This window comes from Oncorhynchus keta, unplaced genomic scaffold (assembly GCF_023373465.1).
Source record: "Oncorhynchus keta strain PuntledgeMale-10-30-2019 unplaced genomic scaffold, Oket_V2 Un_contig_25527_pilon_pilon, whole genome shotgun sequence".
Taxonomy (NCBI): Eukaryota; Metazoa; Chordata; class Actinopteri; order Salmoniformes; family Salmonidae; genus Oncorhynchus; species Oncorhynchus keta.
Window position 1 is genome coordinate 65001 of NW_026284490.1, and position 20000 is coordinate 85000.

At 42.3% G+C, this 20000-nt stretch overlaps 3 protein-coding genes and 3 long non-coding RNA genes across 33 annotated transcripts in view; 2 read left to right on the forward strand and 4 right to left on the reverse strand.

The window, feature by feature from the left end:
• radil (Ras association and DIL domains) overlaps positions 1 to 66 on the reverse strand; it is a 61554-nt gene extending 61488 nt beyond the window's left edge. Inside the window, exon 1 of the mRNA XM_052506100.1 lies at positions 1 to 66. This exon is cut by the window's left edge and continues 81 nt beyond it. The gene's annotated coding sequence lies outside the window, so the exon portion shown is untranslated.
• Positions 67 to 8786: 8720 nt separating this feature from the next.
• On the forward strand, positions 8787 to 10656 carry LOC127922381 (uncharacterized). Of its 7 annotated transcripts, none has more exons than XR_008111122.1 (5): positions 8787 to 9087; positions 9169 to 9339; positions 9632 to 10002; positions 10098 to 10326; positions 10509 to 10656. It is a non-coding gene; the product is annotated as an uncharacterized LOC127922381 (long non-coding RNA). The 7 variants fall into 7 exon arrangements; XR_008111127.1 differs by having other exon boundaries at positions 10098 to 10277; positions 10460 to 10656; XR_008111123.1 differs by having other exon boundaries at positions 10188 to 10326.
• A 22-nt stretch (positions 10657 to 10678) lies between these two features.
• On the reverse strand, positions 10679 to 12634 carry LOC127922380 (uncharacterized). 4 transcript variants are annotated; one of them, XR_008111118.1, is made up of 3 exons: positions 12533 to 12634; positions 12193 to 12498; positions 10679 to 11580 (listed from the first exon to the last, which is right to left on the reverse strand). It is a non-coding gene; the product is annotated as an uncharacterized LOC127922380 (long non-coding RNA). The 4 variants fall into 4 exon arrangements; XR_008111121.1 differs by lacking the exon at positions 12193 to 12498 and adding an exon at positions 12030 to 12063 and having other exon boundaries at positions 12533 to 12628; XR_008111120.1 differs by adding an exon at positions 12030 to 12063 and having other exon boundaries at positions 12431 to 12628.
• Positions 12635 to 12700: 66 nt separating this feature from the next.
• Positions 12701 to 15676, forward strand: LOC127922379 (uncharacterized). Of its 4 annotated transcripts, none has more exons than XM_052506097.1 (2): positions 12701 to 14221; positions 14300 to 15676. In XM_052506097.1, the coding sequence occupies exons 1-2, from the start codon at positions 13397 to 13399 to the stop codon at positions 14426 to 14428; spliced, it is 954 nt and encodes a 317-aa protein (XP_052362057.1). In that variant the 5' UTR covers positions 12701 to 13396; the 3' UTR covers positions 14429 to 15676. The 4 variants fall into 4 exon arrangements, with proteins under 4 accessions (XP_052362057.1, XP_052362055.1, XP_052362056.1 ...); XM_052506095.1 differs by having other exon boundaries at positions 12701 to 14260; positions 14300 to 15675; XM_052506096.1 differs by having other exon boundaries at positions 12701 to 14143; positions 14222 to 15675.
• A 764-nt stretch (positions 15677 to 16440) lies between these two features.
• On the reverse strand, positions 16441 to 18494 carry LOC127922384 (uncharacterized). Of its 16 annotated transcripts, none has more exons than XR_008111140.1 (6): positions 18410 to 18494; positions 18054 to 18133; positions 17873 to 17952; positions 17553 to 17792; positions 17023 to 17262; positions 16441 to 16921 (listed from the first exon to the last, which is right to left on the reverse strand). It is a non-coding gene; the product is annotated as an uncharacterized LOC127922384 (long non-coding RNA). The 16 variants fall into 16 exon arrangements; XR_008111146.1 differs by lacking the exons at positions 18054 to 18133; positions 18410 to 18494 and adding exons at positions 17263 to 17363; positions 18214 to 18370 and having other exon boundaries at positions 17023 to 17182; XR_008111134.1 differs by lacking the exon at positions 18410 to 18494 and adding an exon at positions 18214 to 18366.
• A 312-nt stretch (positions 18495 to 18806) lies between these two features.
• Positions 18807 to 20000, reverse strand: part of LOC127922386 (monocyte to macrophage differentiation factor 2-like) — a 25172-nt gene continuing 23978 nt past the window's right edge. The window contains exon 5 of the mRNA XM_052506101.1: positions 18807 to 19899. Coding sequence (XP_052362061.1) covers positions 19696 to 19899 — 204 coding nt within the window. The 3' untranslated portion in view covers positions 18807 to 19695. The remainder of the gene's footprint in view (positions 19900 to 20000) is intronic.

Genomic DNA, 20000 nt, shown 5'->3' on the forward strand with positions numbered 1-20000 from the left:
ATAGGGTGTGGGTAGGGTGTGGGAATAGCGTATAGGGGTTAGGGTATAGGGTTTAGGGTATTGGGGTTAGGGAATATGGAATAGAGTATAGGGTTTACGGAATAGGGTTCAGGGTATAGGGTTTAGGGAATATGATTTGGGGTATTGTGGTTAGGGAATAGGGTTTATGGAATAGGGTTTAGGGAATAGGGTTTAGGGTTTAGGGTATAGGGGTTTAGGGTAAATGGGTTTAGGGTATAGGGTTTAGGGTATAGGGGTTTAGGGTAAATGGGTTTAGGGTAAATGGGTTTAGGGTATAGGGGTTTAGGGTTAATGGGTTTAGGGTTTAGGGTATAGGGGTTTAGGGTATAGGGGTTTAGGGTATAGGGGTTTAGGGTAAATGGGTTTAGGGTATAGGGGGTTTAGGGTGTAGGTGTTTAAGGTATAGGGGTTTAGGGTGTAGGAGTTTAGGATTTAGGGGTTCGGGATGGTGGGGTTTAGAATGTAGGGGTTTAGGGTATAAGGGTTTAGGGTATAGGGGTTTAGTGTATAGGAGTTTAGGGTATAAGGGTACAGGATGTAGGGGTTTAGGGTATAGGGGTTTAGGGTGTAGGGTTTTAGGGTGTAGGGGTTTAGGGTGTAGGGGTTTAGGGTATAGGGGTTTACAGGTTTAGGGTATAGGGGTTTAGGGTACAGGGTATAGGGGTATAGGGGTTCCGGATGTAGGGTTTTGGGGTATAGGGGTTTATGGTATAGGGGTTCAGGATGTAGGGGTGAGGGTGTAGGGGTTTAGGGTATAGGAGTTCAGGATGTAGGGGTGAGGGTGTAGGGGTTTAGGGTATAGGAGTTCAGGATGTAGGGGTGAGGGTGTAGAGGTTTAGTGGTTTAGGGTATAGGAGTTCATGATGTAGGGGTGAGGGTGTAGAGGTTTAGTGGTTTAGGGTATAGGAGTTCATGATGTAGGGGTGAGGGTGTAGAGGTTTAGGGGTTTAGGGTATAGGAGTTCATGATGTAGGGGTTTGGATGTAGAGGTCATATGGGTTGAGGAGGGATCCTTATCACATCAGTCTTTCTCTCCTTAAGCTGGGGAGGCAAGAACAGGGAAGGAGTCTTAAAATCAACACACACACACTGCTGAACTGGCTGTAGTCTACACTGTACACTGTATACCCAACTGGCTGTAGTCTACACTGTACAGTCAACTGGCTGTAATCTACACTGTACAGTCAACTGGTTGTAGTCTACACTGTACAGTCAACTGGCTGTAGTCTACACTGTACACTCAACTGGCTGTAGTCTACACTGTACAGTCAACTGGCTGTAGTCTACACTGTACAGTCAACTGGCTGTAGTCTACACTGTACACTCAACTGGCTGTAGTCTACACTGTACACTCAACTGGCTGTAGTCTACACTGTACACTGTACACTCAACTGGCTGTAGTCTACACTGTACACTCAACTGGCTGTAGTCTACACTGTACACTCAACTGGCTGTAGTCTACACTGTACACTCAACTGGCTGTAGTCTACACTGTACACTCAACTGGCTGTAGTCTACACTGTACACTCAACTGGCTGTAGTCTACACTGTACAGTCAACTGGCTGTAGTCTACACTGTACACTGTACACTCAACTGGCTGTAGTCTACACTGTACAGTCAACTGGCTGTAGTCTACACTGTACAGTCAACTGGCTGTAGTCTACACTGCACAGTCAACTGGCTGTAGTCTACACTGTACAGTCAACTGGCTGTAGTCTACACTGCACACTCAACTGGCTGTAGTCTACACTGTACAGTCAACTGGCTGTAGTCTACACTGTACACTGTACAGTCAACTGGCTGTAGTCTACACTGTACACTCAACTGGCTGTAGTCTACACTGTACACTCAACTGGCTGTAGTCTACACTGTACAGTCAACTGGTTGTAGTCTACACTGTACAGTCAACTGGCTGTAGTCTACACTGTACACTCAACTGGCTGTAGTCTACACTGTACACTCAACTGGCTGTAGTCTACACTGTACAGTCAACTGGCTGTAGTCTACACTGTACAGTCAACTGGCTGTAGTCTACACTGTACAGTCAACTGGCTGTAGTCTACACTGTACAGTCAACTGGCTGTAGTCTACACTGTACAGTCAACTGGCTGTAGTCTACACTGTACAGTCAACTGGCTGTAGTCTACACTGTACAGTCAACTGGCTGTAGTCTACACTGTACACAGTCAACTGGCTGTAGTCTACACTGTACAGTCAACTGGCTGTAGTCTACACTGTACACTGTACACTCAACTGGCTGTAGTCTACACTGTACACTCAACTGGCTGTAGTCTACACTGTACACTCAACTGGCTGTAGTCTACACTGTACACTCAACTGGCTGTAGTCTACACTGTACACTCAACTGGCTGTAGTCTACACTGTACACTCAACTGGCTGTAGTCTACACTGTACACTGTACACTCAACTGGCTGTAGTCTACACTGTACACTCAACTGGCTGTAGTCTACACTGTACACTCAACTGGCTGTAGTCTACACTGTACACTGTACACTCAACTGGCTGTAGTCTACACTGTACACTCAACTGGCTGTAGTCTACACTGTACACTCAACTGGCTGTAGTCTACACTGTACACTGTACACTCAACTGGCTGTAGTCTACACTGTACACTCAACTGGCTGTAGTCTACACTGTACAGTCAACTGGCTGTAGTCTACACTGTACAGTCAACTGGCTGTAGTCTACACTGTACACTCAACTGGCTGTAGTCTACACTGTACACTCAACTGGCTGTAGTCTACACTGTACACTCAACTGGCTGTAGTCTACACTGTACACTCAACTGGCTGTAGTCTACACTGTACACTCAACTGGCTGTAGTCTACACTGTACACTCAACTGGCTGTAGTCTACACTGTACACTCAACTGGCTGTAGTCTACACTGTACACTCAACTGGCTGTAGTCTACACTGTACACTCAACTGGCTGTAGTCTACACTGTACACTCAACTGGCTGTAGTCTACACTGTACACTGTACACTCAACTGGCTGTAGTCTACACTGTACACTCAACTGGCTGTAGTCTACACTGTACACTCAACTGGCTGTAGTCTACACTGTACACTGTACACTCAACTGGCTGTAGTCTACACTGTACACTCAACTGGCTGTAGTCTACACTGTACACTGTACACTCAACTGGCTGTAGTCTACACTGTACACTCAACTGGCTGTAGTCTACACTGTACACTCAACTGGCTGTAGTCTACACTGTACACTCAACTGGCTGTAGTCTACACTGTACACTCAACTGGCTGTAGTCTACACTGTACACTGTACACTCAACTGGCTGTAGTCTACACTGTACACTCAACTGGCTGTAGTCTACACTGTACACTCAACTGGCTGTAGTCTACACTGTACACTCAACTGGCTGTAGTCTACACTGTACACTCAACTGGCTGTAGTCTACACTGTACACTCAACTGGCTGTAGTCTACACTGTACACTCAACTGGCTGTAGTCTACACTGTACACTCAACTGGCTGTAGTCTACACTGTACACTCAACTGGCTGTAGTCTACACTGTACACTCAACTGGCTGTAGTCTACACTGTACAGTCAACTGGCTGTAGTCTACACTGTACACTCAACTGGCTGTAGTCTACACTGTACACTCAACTGGCTGTAGTCTACACTGTACAGTCAACTGGCTGTAGTCTACACTGTACACTCAACTGGCTGTAGTCTACACTGTACACTCAACTGGCTGTAGTCTACACTGTACAGTCAACTGGCTGTAGTCTACACTGTACACTGTATACCCAACTGGCTGTAATCTACACTGTTCACTCAACTGGCTGTAGTCTACACTGTACACTCAACTGGCTGTAGTCTACACTGTACACTGTTCACTCAACTGGCTACACAGTCAACACTGTACACTGTACACTCAACTGGCTGTAGTCTACACTGCACACTCAACTGGCTATAGTCTACACTGTACACTGTACACTCAACTGGCTGTAGTCTACACTGTTCACTCAACTGGCTGTAGTCTACACTGCACACTCAACTGGCTGTAGTCTACACTGTACACTCAACTGGCTGTAGTCTACACTGCACACTCAACTGGCTGTAGTCTACACTGTACACTGTTCACTCAACTGGCTGTAGTCTACACTGTTCACTCAACTGGCTGTAGTCTGTAGTCACTGTACACTGTTCACTCAACTGGCTGTAGTCTAGACTGTACACTCAACTGGCTGTAGTCTACACTGCACACTCAACTGGCTGTAGTCTACACTGTTCACTCAACTGGCTGTAGTCTACACTGTACACTGTTCACTCAACTGGCTGTAGTCTACACACTGTACACTGTTCACTCAACTGGCTGTAGTCTACACTGTACACTGCACAGTCAACTGGCTGTAGTCTACACTGTACACTGTACAGTCAACTGGCTGTAGTCTACACTGTACACTCAACTGGCTGTAGTCTACACTGTACACTGTACAGTCAACTGGCTGTAAACTAACCCACTAAACTAACCCAACTAAACTAACCCACTAAACTAACCCACTAAACTAACCCACTAAACTAACCCAACTAAACTAACCCAACTAAACTAACCCACTAAACTAACCCACTAAACCAACCCAAATAAACTAACCCACTAACTAATCCAACCCACTAAACCAACCCACTAAACCAACCCACTAAACCAACCCACTAAACCAACCCACTAAACTAATCCAACCCACTAAACTAACCCAACTAAACCAACCCAACTAAACTAACCCAACTAACTAATCCAACCCACCTAAACTAACCCACTAAACTAACCCAACTAAACCAACACAACTAAACCAACACAACTAAACTAACCCACTAAACCAACCCAACTAAACTAACCCACTAAACCAACCCACTAAACTAACCCACTAAACTAATCCAACCCACTAAACTAACCCAACTAAACCAACCCAACTAAACTAACCCAACTAAACTAACCCAACTAAATGAATCCAACCCAACTAAACTAACCCACTAAACTAACCCAACTAAACCAACACAACTAAACCAACACAACTAAACTAAATCAAACCAACTAAACTAACCCACTAAACCAACCCAACTAAACTAACCCAACTAAACTAACCCAACTAAACTAACCCACTAAACTAACCCAACAAAACTACGCCACTAAACTAACCCACTAAACTAACCCAACCCACTAAACCAACCCAACTAAACCAACCCAACTAAACTAACCCACTAAACTAAACCAACCCACTAAACTAACCCAACTAAACCAACCCAACTAAACTAACCCAACCCACTAAACCAACCCAACTAAACCAACCCAACTAAACTAACCCATACATTATGAACTCGTGTCAGAGTTTGCGCAGTCTGGTTGTCAATAGCAACCGCCAAGGCAACAAAAAAAAAAAAAAAAAAAAAGGCACGTAGTTAAAACCTCTTAATCCATGCGAGCTGCACCTCGGTGTAAAGACCCTGGACTCCGTCTCCACTCACGGCCGCTGATGTTATAACACACACAGACGGTAATAATAGGAAACATTTTCAGGTTGTAACACAAGGTGTGTGTTTCTATTCCTACCGACTGTGTGTGTGTGTGTGTGTGTGTGTGTGTGTGTGTGTGTGTGTGTGTGTGTGTGTGTGTGTGTGTGTGTGTGTGTGTGTGTGTGTGTGTGTGTGTGTGTGTGTGTGTGTGTGTTGCCCCTCCTATGATTTAACTGTGTGTGACCAAGATGTTGCAACACGTCCGAGATAATCAAATGCGTCTCTTTAAAAAATGGTCTCGTGAAAGTGAACGTAATAATCTAATGGTCTAATTCAGGAACTGAATATCATTCTGATATCCTTCTACGAGACAGTGTTACCTGGTTGGTTAGAATACAGTAATGTGTGTAGACAGTGTATAGTAACACCACTCACGTTGTCTGCAGTGTCTGCGTTCATACGGTGCACACCGGAGAAACCCCGGACCTCTCTTCATCCCGTGTGCAACCTATGGAATCGACTGAACCAGTTAACGTTTAAATGTCCTTGGAATATGGACCGGTAACGGAGTCGCTTTGACAGTCACTCGGTAACTTCCTCCTCGTTAATTGTTAAGTGAACCGTTTTTTCCTCCCCGTTCCACTCGCGCGCCTCCACGGATTGATCGAGCCCTCTCTGTTCCTCTGGCGTCTGCATACCACACCAAACCGGGGTTACGAGCGGTGACGGAAACACACGAGCTCACTCACCGGGAACCTTTCGGTTCGCTCTGGGTTTGGGTGGGGGTGGGTGCACCTGCTGATGCGCAAAGTGTGGACACCACAGGTCTCCGTCTGGCGGACACGCGCGGCGCGGGCACGATGCAGGGCCTGTAAAGGTGAGTTGCGTGTGGTTGGAATTACTGAACACTTCTTAGAGCTTGGTGGTGTCATCAAAGGCGTCATAAAACGTAACGAGGAGAATAAAGATTCTAAATCATCTCAACTAGTTCGATGCGTCTTCGAAAGCTCTTGACCCCCCCCCTCATCGGTTTCATTCGTAGCATATTCAAGTCATCAATGAATTACCGTACGGTATTGAATGTTTGCTCAAACCAACAGGGCACTGGCCACCTGAATCTGAAGGCGGCGGAGCAGCAGACTGAACTAAATGCAGTGAAACGGCGCCCTCTGGCGGATCATAAAGACTGGTACAATTAGAGGGCCCAGATACACTAATGGACCGGACGTATGTGGACACCGGCTCGTAGAACATCTCATTCCACAATCATGGGTGTTAATATGGAGGTGGTCCCTCCTTTTGCTGTTATAACAGCCTCCACTCTTCTGGGAAGGCTTTCCACTAGATGTTGGAACATTGCTGCTATAACAGCCTCCACTCTTCTGGGAAGGCTTTCCACTAGATGTTGGAACATTGCTGCTATAACAGCCTCTACTCTTCTGGGAAGGCTTTCCACTAGATGTTGGAACATTGCTGCTATAACAGCCTCCACTCTTCTGGGGGGCTAGATGTTGGAACATTGCTGCTATAACAGCCTCCACTCTTCTAGGAAGGCTTTCCACTAGATGTTGGAACATTGCTGCTATAACAGCCTCCACTCTTCTGGGAAGGCTTTCCACTAGATGTTGGAACATTGCTGCTATAACAGCCTCCACTCTTCTGGGAAGGCTTTCCACAAGTAGGAACTTCCTAGATGTTGGAACATTGCTGCTATAACAGCCTCCACTCTTCTGGGAAGGCTTTCCACTAGATGTTGGAACATTGCTGCTATAACAGCCTCCACTCTTCTGGGAAGGCTTTCCACTAGATGTTGGAACATTGCTGCTATAACAGCCTCCACTCTTCTGGGAAGGCTTTCCACTAGATGTTGGAACATTGCTGCTATAACAGCCTGACTCTTCTGGGAAGGCACTAGATGTAGGAACACTATAACAGCCTCCACTCTTCTGGGAAGGCTTTCCACTAGGACGGAACATTGCAGACAGACAGAAGACAGACAGACAGACAGACAGCTAGACATTGCTGTGACAAGGGAGTGAGACAGACAGACCTGCAGTCGACGTTCCAATTAATCCCAAAGGTGTTCAGTTCAAAGGGTTGAGGGCAGGGCTCTGTGCAGGCTAGCCAAGTTCTTCCACACTGATCTCAATAAACCATTTCTGTATAAACCTCAATTTGTGCACAGGGGCATTGTCATGCTGAAACAGGAAAGGGCCTTCCTCAAACTGTTGCCACAGTGACAGGCACACAGAACAAACAGACAGACGGACGGACGGACGGACGGACAAACAGACAGACAGACAGACAGACAGACAGACAGACAGACAGACAGACAGACAGACAGACAGACAGACAGACAGACAGACAGACAGACAGACAGACAAAGGGACAGACAGACAGACAGACAGACAGACAGACAGACAGACAGACAGACAGACAGACAGACAGACAGACAGACAGACAGACAGACAGACTAATAACCACAGTAGACTGAATCTCACTGATATAAAAGCTTGTTATTAAAATGACAGACACATAGAAAACACATCATCATCATCACAGTAATATTAAATCAAACATTTTGACAAGTAGAATCGTCAGGTGTGTTACTGCTTGGTGGAAACAAAACCCTGCTCTCTGTAGATGGTAGTCCAGCCCAATGGCCAGCTCCACAGAAACACTTATAGCATTATAAACACTTATAACCACTACGTATGGAGTAGTAATGCAGGCTGTTATAGAGCTCCTATGAAGAGGGTGAAGAGGGTTTATAAAGGCCCGTGGTTCGGTGTAGAAAGTGGGAGTGACTTATTTACATTAGAAAACACATCCATGGCAACGTCTGAGGCAGTGTTGTGGCAGTAGAGAGAGTGACTACCATTATTAAACATTTATAACATGTTTATAACATACTTATGTCATGTTATAACAGATGTGGTGTTGTGGCAGTAGAGAGACTGACGACTACCCTTACTAAACATCTATAACATGTTTATAACATACTTATGTCATGGTATAACAGATGTGGTGTTGTGGCAGTAGAGAGACTGACGACTACCCTTAAACATCTATAACATGTTTATAACATGTTTATAACATACTTATGTCATGGTATAACAGATGTGGTGTTGTGGCAGTAGAGAGACTGACGACTACCCTTACTAAACATCTATAACATGTTTATAACATGTTTATAACATACTTATGTCATGTTATAACAGATGTGGTGTTGTGGCAGTAGAGAGACTGACGACTACCCTTACTAAACATCTATAACATGTTTATAACATGTTTATAACATACTTATGTCATGGTATAACAGATGTGGTGTTGTGGCAGTAGAGAGAGTGACGACTACCCTTACTAAACATCTATAACATGTTTATAACATACTTATGTCATGGTATAACAGATGTGGTGTTGTGGCAGTAGAGAGACTGATGACTACCCTTACTAAACATGTTTATAACATACTTATGTCATGGTATAACAGATGTGGTGTTGTGGCAGTAGAGAGACTGACTACCCTTACTAAACATGTTTATAACATACTTATGTCATGGTATAACAGGTGTGGTGTTGTGGCAGTAGAGAGACTGATGACTACCCTTACTAAACATGTTTATAACATACTTATGTCATGGTATAACAGATGTGGTGTTGTGGCAGTAGAGAGACTGATGACTACCCTTACTAAACATGTTTATAACATACTTATGTCATGTTATAACAGATGTGGTGTTGTGGCAGTAGAGAGACTGACGACTACCCTTACTAAACATCTATAACATGTTTATAACATACTTATGTCATGTTATAACAGGTGTGGTGTTGTGGCAGTAGAGAGACTGACGACTACCCTTACTAAACATCTATAACATGTTTATAACATGTTTATAACATACTTATGTCATGGTATAACAGATGTGGTGTTGTGGCAGTAGAGAGACTGACGACTACCCTTACTAAACATCTATAACATGTTTATAACATACTTATGTCATGGTATAACAGATGTGGTGTTGTGGCAGTAGAGAGACTGACGACTACCCTTACTAAACATCTATAACATGTTTATAACATGTTTATAACATACTTATGTCATGGTATAACAGATGTGGTGTTGTGGCAGTAGAGAGACTGACTACTACCCTTACTAAACATCTATAACATGTTTATAACATACTTATGTCATGGTATAACAGGTGTGGTGTTGTGGCAGTAGAGAGACTGACGACTACCCTTACTAAACATCTATAACATGTTTATAACATACTTATGTCATGTTATAACAGATGTGGTGTTGTGGCAGTAGAGAGACTGACGACTACCCTTACTAAACATCTATAACATGTTTATAACATACTTATGTCATGTTATAACAGATGTGGTGTTGTGGCAGTAGAGAGACTGACGACTACCCTTACTAAACATCTATAACATGTTTATAACATGTTTATAACATACTTATGTCATGGTATAACAGGTGTGGTGTTGTGGCAGTAGAGAGACTGACGACTACCCTTAAACATCTAAACATCTATAACATGTTTATAACATACTTATGTCATGTTATAACAGATGTGGTGTTGTGGCAGTAGAGAGACTGACGACTACCCTTACTAAACATCTATAACATGTTCATAACATACTTATGTCATGTTATAACAGATGTGGTGTTGTGGCAGTAGAGAGACTGACGACTACCCTTACTAAACATCTATAACATGTTTATAACATACTTATGTCATGGTATAACAGGTGTGGTGTTGTGGCAGTAGAGAGACTGATGACTACCCTTACTAAACATGTTTATAACATACTTATGTCATGGTATAACAGATGTGGTGTTGTGGCAGTAGAGAGACTGACGACTACCCTTACTAAACATCTATAACATGTTTATAACATGTTTATAACATACTTATGTCATGTTATAACAGATGTGGTGTTGTGGCAGTAGAGAGACTGACGACTACCCTTGTTAAACAGACTCTCAGTGCCGTAGACCAGTTATTACCTGTTCATAACAAGTCTTTTATAGTTATATAGTTATAGTCTATATGCTCTAAAACATGGCTGATCTATGAGATACATAATACAGATCTGACAAACGTATGGTAGCTCTATCGATGACAACTCTATGACACCATCTTTCTATAACCTATCTATGACCTGTCTATGATCTGTCTATGACCTGTCTATGACACCTCTATGACCTTTCTATAACCTATCTATGATCTGTCTATGACCTCTCTATGACCTGTCTATGAACAGTCTATGACACCTCTATGACCTGTCTATGATCTGTCTATAACCTCTCTATGACCTGTCTATGAACAGTCTATGACACCTCTATGACCTGTCTATGAACAGTCTATGACACCTCTATGACCTGTCTATGATCTGTCTATAACCTCTATGACCTGTCTATGAACAGTCTATGACACCTCTATGACCTGTCTATGATCTGTCTATAACCTCTCTATGACCTGTCTATGATCTGTCTATGAACAGTCTATGACACCTCTATGGTCTGTCTATGATCTGTCTATGAACGGTCTATGAACAGTCTATGACACCTCTATGACCTGTCTATGACACCTCTATGACCTGTCTATGACACCTCTATGACCCGTCTATGACACCTCTATGACCCGTCTATGAAGTGTAATAACCGTCCGTTATAAGGGCTGGAGAACACCAGTCTGTCTGTGGCAGTAGAACACTCTGTTAGTCCTGCTCCCTACTGACACTCTGAAACCAACCATTGTTTGTAAACAGAGGTTCTTCAGGAGTCTATACATCCCGATTGGCTTAATATGTTTAGTTTTGAGTGTTGATCGTTTGTGACCACAAGGGGGACGAGCTAAATTACAGACTGCAGCATTAAGAGCAGTCTATACCATCCCAAACTGGTGATCAACCAGTTTCCTATTCAACCAGTCTCCTATTCTGACACGTGATTGGTCAGCGTACGTCTCCTAGTCTGACGCGTGATTGGTCAGCGTACGTCTCCTAGTCTGACGCGTGATTGGTCAGCGTACGTCTCCTAGTCTGACGTCTGATTGGTCTGCGTACGTCTCCTAGTCTGACACGTGATTGGTCAGCGTACGTCTCCTATTCTGACGCGTGATTGGTCAGCGTGACGTCTCCTAGTCTGACGTGTGATTGGTCAGTCCGTTATACGTCTCCTAGTCTGACACGTGATTGGTCTGCATACGTCTCCTGTCTGACGCGTGATTGGTCAGCGTACGTCTCAGAGTCTGACGTCTGATTGGTCAGCGTACGTCTCCTAGTCTGACACGTGATTGGTCAGCGTAAACGTCTCCTAGTCTGACGTCTGATTGGTCAGCGTACGTCTCCTAGTCTGACATGTGATTGGTCAGCGTACGTCTCCTAGTCTGACGCGTGATTGGTCAGCGTACGTCTCCTAGTCTGACGTCTGATTGGTCAGCGTACGTCTCCTAGTCTGACGTGTGATTGGTCAGCGTACGTCTCCTAGTCTGACACGTGATTGGTCAGCGTACGTCTCCTAGTCTGACGTCTGATTGGTCAGCGTACGTCTCCTAGTCTGACATGTGATTGGTCAGCGTACGTCTACCTAGTCTGAAACTGATTGGTCAACGTCTCCTAGTCTGACCTGATTGGTCAACCACGTCTCCTATTCTGACACGTGATTGGTCAGCGTACGTCTCCTAGTCTGACACGTGATTGGTCAGCGTACGTCTCCTAGTCTGACGCGTGATTGGTCAGCGTACGTCTCCTAGTCTGACGCGTGATTGGTCAGCGTACGTCTCCTAGTCTGACGTGTGATTGGTCAGCGTACGTCTCCTAGTCTGACGCGTGATTGGTCAGCGTACGTCTCCTAGTCTGACACGTGATTGGTCAGCGTACGTCTCCTAGTCTGACACGTGATTGGTCAGCGTACGTCTCCTAGTCTGACGCGTGATTGGTCAGCGTACGTCTCCTAGTCTGACGTCTGATTGGTCAGCGTACGTCTCCTAGTCTGACACGTGATTGGTCAGCGTACGTCTCCTAGTCTGACGCGTGATTGGTCAGCGTACGTCTCCTAGTCTGACGCGTGATTGGTCAGCGTACGTCTCCTAGTCTGACGCTGATTGGTCAGCGTACGTCTCCTAGTCTGACGCGTGATTGGTCAGCGACGTCTCCTAGTCTGACACGTGATTGGTCAGCGTACGTCTCCTAGTCTGACGCGTGATTGGTCAGCGTACGTCTCCTAGTCTGACGTCTGATTGGTCAGCGTACGTCTCCTAGTCTGACACGTGATTGGTCAGCGTACGTCTCCTAGTCTGACGTCTGATTGGTCAGCGTACGTCTCCTAGTCTGACGCGTGATTGGTCAGCGTACGTCTCCTAGTCTGACGCGTGATTGGTCAGCGTACGTCTCCTATTACGACGTCTGATTGGTTCGGGTTTTCTGTCTGTTGTCAGCCAGTTCATTCACAAACTGACTCATCGTTTAAAGAGCGATGCTGATATAGAATAACAACAACAACAACAACAACAACAACAACAACATATTAACCACATGAATCAGGAACGCCGGTTTAACGACGGAGAGGAGAAGAAACGACAAGACGCGACAGAGGAGACTCTCTATTCTAGAGAGCAGTGGAGGGAAGGAGGGGCGGGGTTCTGGTACCCTAGCTTATTTAGGGCATCGCCATAGCAACAGAGCGAGGGTTCTGCGACAGGCGGAGATTCTAACTCAGGGGTTCTCCCGCATATCAAAAGAAAGTAGTGCACTGTATTGGGAATAGGGTGCCATTTCTGAATCTTGAGTGGCAAGGGGGGGCGGGGGTTTGGGGGGGGCTCAGAATACTACAGGATAGTGTGCTCCTACAGCAGAGCACATACATGTTACATACATGTTACATAGGACTATGTGTTTTAGTGTTACATCCGTGTTACAATACTGTCTGTGTAAACACAGAAGTCCGAGGTCGGGGGGGTCACTGTGTCAGGGTCAGGAGGTCACCGTGGTCACTGTGCTATAAAACACAGCAGTGTGAGGTCGGGGGGGTCACTGTGTCAGGGTCAGGAGGTCACTGTGTCAGGGTTAGGAGGTCACTGTGTCAGGGTCAGGAGGTCACTGTGTCAGGGTCAGGAGGGAAGGGCTTTCTCCTGCTGTCAGATCAGTGGTTGGGAAGGGCTTTCTGCTGCTGTCAGGGCAGTGGTTGGGAAGGGCTTTCTGCTGCTGTCAGATCAGTGGTTGGGAAGGGCTTTCTGCTGCTGTCAGATCAGTGGTTGGGAAGGGCTTTCTGCTGCTGTCAGATCAGTGGTTGGGAAGGGCTTTCTGCTGCTGTCAGATCAGTGGTTGGGAAGGGCTTTCTGCTGCTGTCAGGGCAGTGGTTGGGAAGGGCTTTCTGCTGCTGTCAGATCAGTGGTTGGGAAGGGCTTTCTCCTGCTGTCAGATCAGTGGTTGGGAAGGGCTTTCTGCTGCTGTCAGGGCAGTGGTTGGGAAGGGCTTTCTCCTGCTGTCAGATCAGTGGTTGGGAAGGGCGTTCTGCTGCTGTCAGGGCAGTGGTTGGGAAGGGCTTTCTGCTGGGTAGGAGGGTAGGAGGGGTCATGTCCTGGAATACGACAGGGAGAAGGGCAGGAGAGGTCATGTCCTGGAATACGACAGGGCGAAGGGCAGGAGAGGTCATGTCCTGGAATACGACAGGGCGAAGGGCAGGAGAGGTCATGTCCTGGAATACGACAGGGCGAAGGGCAGGAGAGGTCATGTCCTGGAATACGACAGGGAGAAGGGCAGGAGAGGTCATGTCCTGGAATACGACAGGGCGAAGGGCAGGAGAGGTCATGTCCTGGAATACGACAGGGCGAAGGGCAGGAGAGGTCATGTCCCGGAATACGACAGACCCAAAGGGGTCAACATGTCTGACCTAACCCAGGTCACCTAACTAACCCAGTGGTTCCTGGGGACCCAAAGGGGTCAACATGTCTGACCTAACCCAGGTCACCTAACTAACCCAGTGGTTCCTGGGGACCCAAAGGGGTCAACATGTCTGACCTAACCCAGGTCACCTAACTAACCCAGTGGTTCCTGGGGACCCAAAGGGGTCAACATGTCTGACCTAACCCAGGTCACCTAACTAACCCAGTGGTTCCTGGGGACCCAAAGGGGTCAACATGTCTGACCTAACCCAGGTCACCTAACTAACCCAGTGGTTCCTGGGGACCCAAAGGGGTCAACATGTCTGACCTAACCCAGGTCACCTAACTAACCCAGTGGTTCCTGGGGACCCAAAGGGGTCAACATGTCTGACCTAACCCAGGTCACCTAACTAACCCAGTGGTTCCTGGGGACCCAAAGGGGTCAACATGTCTGACCTAACCCAGGTCACCTAACTAACCCAGTGGTTCCTGGGGACCCAAAGGGGTCAACATGTCTGACCTAACCCAGGTCACCTAACTAACCCAGTGGTTGAATATGTGGACTACAACTACAAATACCTAGGTGTCTGGTTAGACTGTAAACTCTTCTTCCAGACTCAACATTGAACATCTCCAATCCAAAATTAAATATAGTATCGGCTTACTATTTCGTAACAAACATGCTTCACTCATGCTGCCAAACATACCCTCGTTAAACTGACTATCCTACCGATCCTCGACTTCGGCGATGTCATTTACAAAATGGCCTCCAACACTCTACTCGGAAAATTGTATGCAGTCTATCACAGTGCCATCCATTTTGTCACCAAAGCCCCATATACTACCCACCACTGTGACCTGTATTCTCTCATTGGCTGGCCCTCGCTTCATACTCGTCGCCAAACCCACAGGCTCCAGGTCATCTATAAGTCTTTACGAGGTAAAGCCCTGCCTTATCTCAGCTCACTGGTCACCAGAGCAACACCCACCCGTAGCATTTGTTATATTGTGTTATTGACTGTACGTTTGTTTATGTGTAACTCTGTGTTGTTGTTTGTGTCACACTGCTTTGCTTTATCTTGGCCAGGTGGCAGTTGTAAATGAGAACTTGTTCTCAACTGGCCTACCTGATTAAATAAAGGTGAAATAAATCAAATAAAAAATGAAATGACTGAACAAATGAACAACGAAACAGCACAGCAAGTGAAAGAAATAGGTTTTGACATTTACTAGTAATATAATATATATATAATATATAATATATATAATATAATATAGTCATAATAACTGCATTAATAATAATACTATTAAAAAGAGTAATAATAGTTCTAAAAAGTATAATAATAATAATAATACTAATAGAAATAGTAATAGTAGTAGTGGTAATAATAATACTATTAAAATGTAATAACAGTAATATAGTAATTATAACTATAATAATAATACTAATAGAAATAGTAATAGTAGTAACAGTAATAATAATACTATTAAAATGTAATAACAGTAATATAGTAATTATAACTATAATAATAATACTAATAGAAATAGTACTAATAGTAGTGGTAATATAGTAATTATAACTATAATAATAATACTAATAGAAATAGTAATAGTAGTAACAGTAATAATAATACTAATAGAAATAGTACTAATAGTAGCGGTAATATAGTAATAATAACTATAATAATGATACTATTAATAAGGATAGTAACAATACTAATACTATTAATGATGATAGTAATAATAATAATACTATTAATAATGATAGTAATAATAATAATACTATTAATAATGATAGTAATAATAATAATACTATTAATAATGATAGTAATAATAATAATACTATTAATACTGATAGTAATAATACTAATACTATTAATAATGATAGTAATACTAATAATACTATTAATACTGATAGTAATAATACTAATACTATTAATAATGATAGTGATACTAATAATACTATTAATACTGATAGTAATAATACTAATATTATTAATAATGATAGTAATAATAACAGCAATAATAATAATAATAGTACTAACAATAGTAAAAACGAATAATAGTACAAATAATAACAGTCATAGTAATAATAATAGTAACAATAATAATAGTAATAATAATAATAGTAACAATAATAATAATAGTAATAATAATAATAGTAACAATAATAATAGTAACAATAATAATAGTAACAATAATAATAGTAATAATAGTATAATAATAATTATAGTAATAATAATAATGGCTGTAGTAGGGTAATACCTTCACTAGACTGGAATGTAATAATAATAATGGTAATAATAATTATAGTAGTAGTAATAATGGCTGTAGTAGGGTAATACCTTCACTAGACTGGAATGTAATAATAATAATGGTAATAATAATTATAGTAGTAGTAATAATGGCTGTAGTAGGGTAATACCTTCACTAGACTGGAATGTAATAATAATAATGGTAATAATAATTATAGTAGTAGTAATAATGGCTGTAGTAGGGTAATACCTTCACTAGACTGGAATGTAATAATAATAATGGTAATAATAATTATAATAATGGTAATAATAATTATAATAATGGTAATAATGGCTGTAGTAGGGTAATACCTTCACTAGACTGGAATGTAATAATAATAATGGTAATAATAATTATAGTAGTAGTAATAATGGCTGTAGTAGGGTAATACCTTCACTAGACTGGAATGTAATAATAATAATGGTAATAATAATTATAGTAGTAGTAATAATGGCTGTAGTAGGGTAATACCTTCACTGGACTGGAATGTAATAATAATAATGGTAATAATAATTATAGTAGTAGTAATAATGGCTGTAGTAGGGTAATACCTTCACTAGACTGGAATGTAATAATAATAATGGTAATAATAATTATAATAATGGTAATAATAATTATAATAATGGTAATAATGGCTGTAGTAGGGTAATACCTTCACTAGACTGGAATGTAATAATAATAATGGTAATAATAATTATAATAATGGTAGTAGTAAGTAATAATGGCTGTAGTAGGGTAATACCTTCACTAGACTGGAAGTAATAATAATAATGGTAATGTAATAATAATAATGGTAATAATAATTATAGTAGTAGTAATAATGGCTGTAGTAGGATAATACCTTCACTAGACTGGAATGTAATAATAATAATGGTAATAATAATTATAGTAGTAGTAATAATGGCTGTAGTAGGGTAATACCTTCACTAGACTGGAATGTAATAATAATAATGGTAATAATAATTATAGTAGTAGTAATAATGGCTGTAGTAGGGTAATACCTTCACTAGACTGGAATGTAATAATAATAATGGTAATAATAATTATAGTAGTAGTAATAATGGCTGTAGTAGGATAATACCTTCACTAGACTGGAATGTAATAATAATAATGGTAATAATAATTATAGTAGTAGTAATAATGGCTGTAGTAGGGTAATACCTTCACTAGACTGGAATGTAATAATAATAATGGTAATAATAATTATAGTAGTAGTAATAATGGCTGTAGTAGGATAATACCTTCACTAGACTGGAATGTAATAATAATAATGGTAATAATAATGTAATAATAAGTAATAATAATTATAATAATGGTAATAATGGCTGTAGTAGGGTAATACCTTCACTAGACTGGAATGTAATAATAATAATGGTAATAATAATTATAATAATAGTAATAATGGCTGTAGTAGGGTAATACCTTCACTAGACTGGAATGTAATAATAATAATGGTAATAATAATTATAATAATAGTAATAATGGATGTAGTAGGGTAATACCTTCACTAGACTGGAATGTAATAATAATAATGGTAATAATAATTATAGTAGTAGTAATAATGGCTGTAGTAGGATAATACCTTCACTAGACTGGAATGTAATAATAATAATGGTAATAATAATTATAATAATGGTAATAATAATAATGGTAATAATTATTATAGTAATACTAATAATGGCTGTAGTAGGGTAATACCTTCACTAGACTGGAATGTAATAATAATAATGGTAATAATAATTATAATAATGGTAATAATGGATGTAGTAGGGTAATACCTTCACTAGACTGGAATGTAATAATAATAATGTAATAATAATTATAGTAGTAGTAATAATGGCCAGTAGGGTAATACCTTCACAGGACTGGAATGTAATAATAATAAGTAATAATTTATAGTAATAGTCTGTCCAGGACTTCATAAACCAGTGATAATAATAATGGTAATAATAATTATAGGACACATAAACCAGTAATAATGGCTGTAGTAGGGACAATAAACCTTCACTAGACTGGAATGTGATTAGTCCAGGTAAACCAGAGAAACACATAAACCATCTGTCATTTCTAGACACATAAACCACACACTGTCTGTCCAGGACACATAAACCAGTGATCTACATCCTGTCTGTCCAGGACACATAAACCAGTGATCAACATCCTGTCTGTCCAGGACACATAAACCAGTGATCTACATCCTGTCTGTCCAGGACACATAAACCAGTGATCTACATCCTGTCTGTCCAGGACACATAAACCAGTGATCAACATCCTGTCTGTCCAGGACACATAAACCAGTGATCTACATCCTGTCTGTCCAGGACACATAAACCAGTGATCTACATCCTGTCTGTCCAGGACACATAAACCAGTGATCTACATCCTGTCTGTCCAGGACACATAAACCAGTGATCTACATCCTGTCTGTCCAGGACACATAAACCAGTGATCTACATCCTGTCTGTCCAGGACACATAAACCAGTGATCTACATCCTGTCTGTCCAGGACACATAAACCAGTGATCTACATTCAAGTCGCAGTGGTTCTATTCTCATCTCTCCACGTTGCTATGGTTCTATTCTCATCTCTCCACGTTGCTATGGTTCTATTCTCATCTCTCCACGTTGCTATGGTTCTATTCTCATCTCTCCACGTTGCTATGGTTCTATTCTCATCTCTCCACGTTGCTATGGTTCTATTCTCATCTCTCCACGTTGCTATGGTTCTATTCTCATCTCTCCACGTTGCTATGGTTCTATTCTCATCTCTCCACGTTGCTATGGTTCTATTCTCATCTCTCCACGTTGCTATGGTTCTATTCTCATCTCTCCACGTTGCTATGGTTCTATTCTCATCTCTCCACGTTGCTATGGTTCTATTCTCATCTCTCCATCCCTCCTTTCTTGACATCACTTCTTCACAAGTCCACTCCTTCCTTCAACGTCCCGTGACGTCATCACCCCTCGCCCCCGGTCTCCGTGTGTCATCTGGATGTCTTCATCTGATTGGCTGCTGGCGTGTAGAGGTACCGGTAGATGGCGTAGTAATGGACGCCTGCTCCCATGGCAACAAACAGGTGCCAGATGGCGTGGGCGAACGGGACGAGGCCATCACTCTTGAAGAACACCATGCCCAGACAGTAACAGGCACCGCCCACTAACAACTCACACAGCCCCTCGCGGTCCGGCTACAGGGGCACAAAAAGGATGAAAGTTAATCCACCACAGTCTTTCCCCACCTTGAGCCTTTACCATTCGATTACCAGACAACCCTTCTCTTTGTTTCTGT

What these genes read in the sequence shown, in the direction of transcription:
- LOC127922379 (XM_052506095.1), top strand. Translation starts at nt 13,397, where the DNA reads ATGTTACATACATGTTACATAGGACTATGTGTTTTAGTGTTACATCCG. An exon ending in CAGGGCGAAGGGCAGGAGAG is followed by an intron (nt 14,261 to 14,299) that starts GTCATGTCCTGG and finishes AGGGCAGGAGAG; the next exon opens with GTCATGTCCTGGAATACGAC.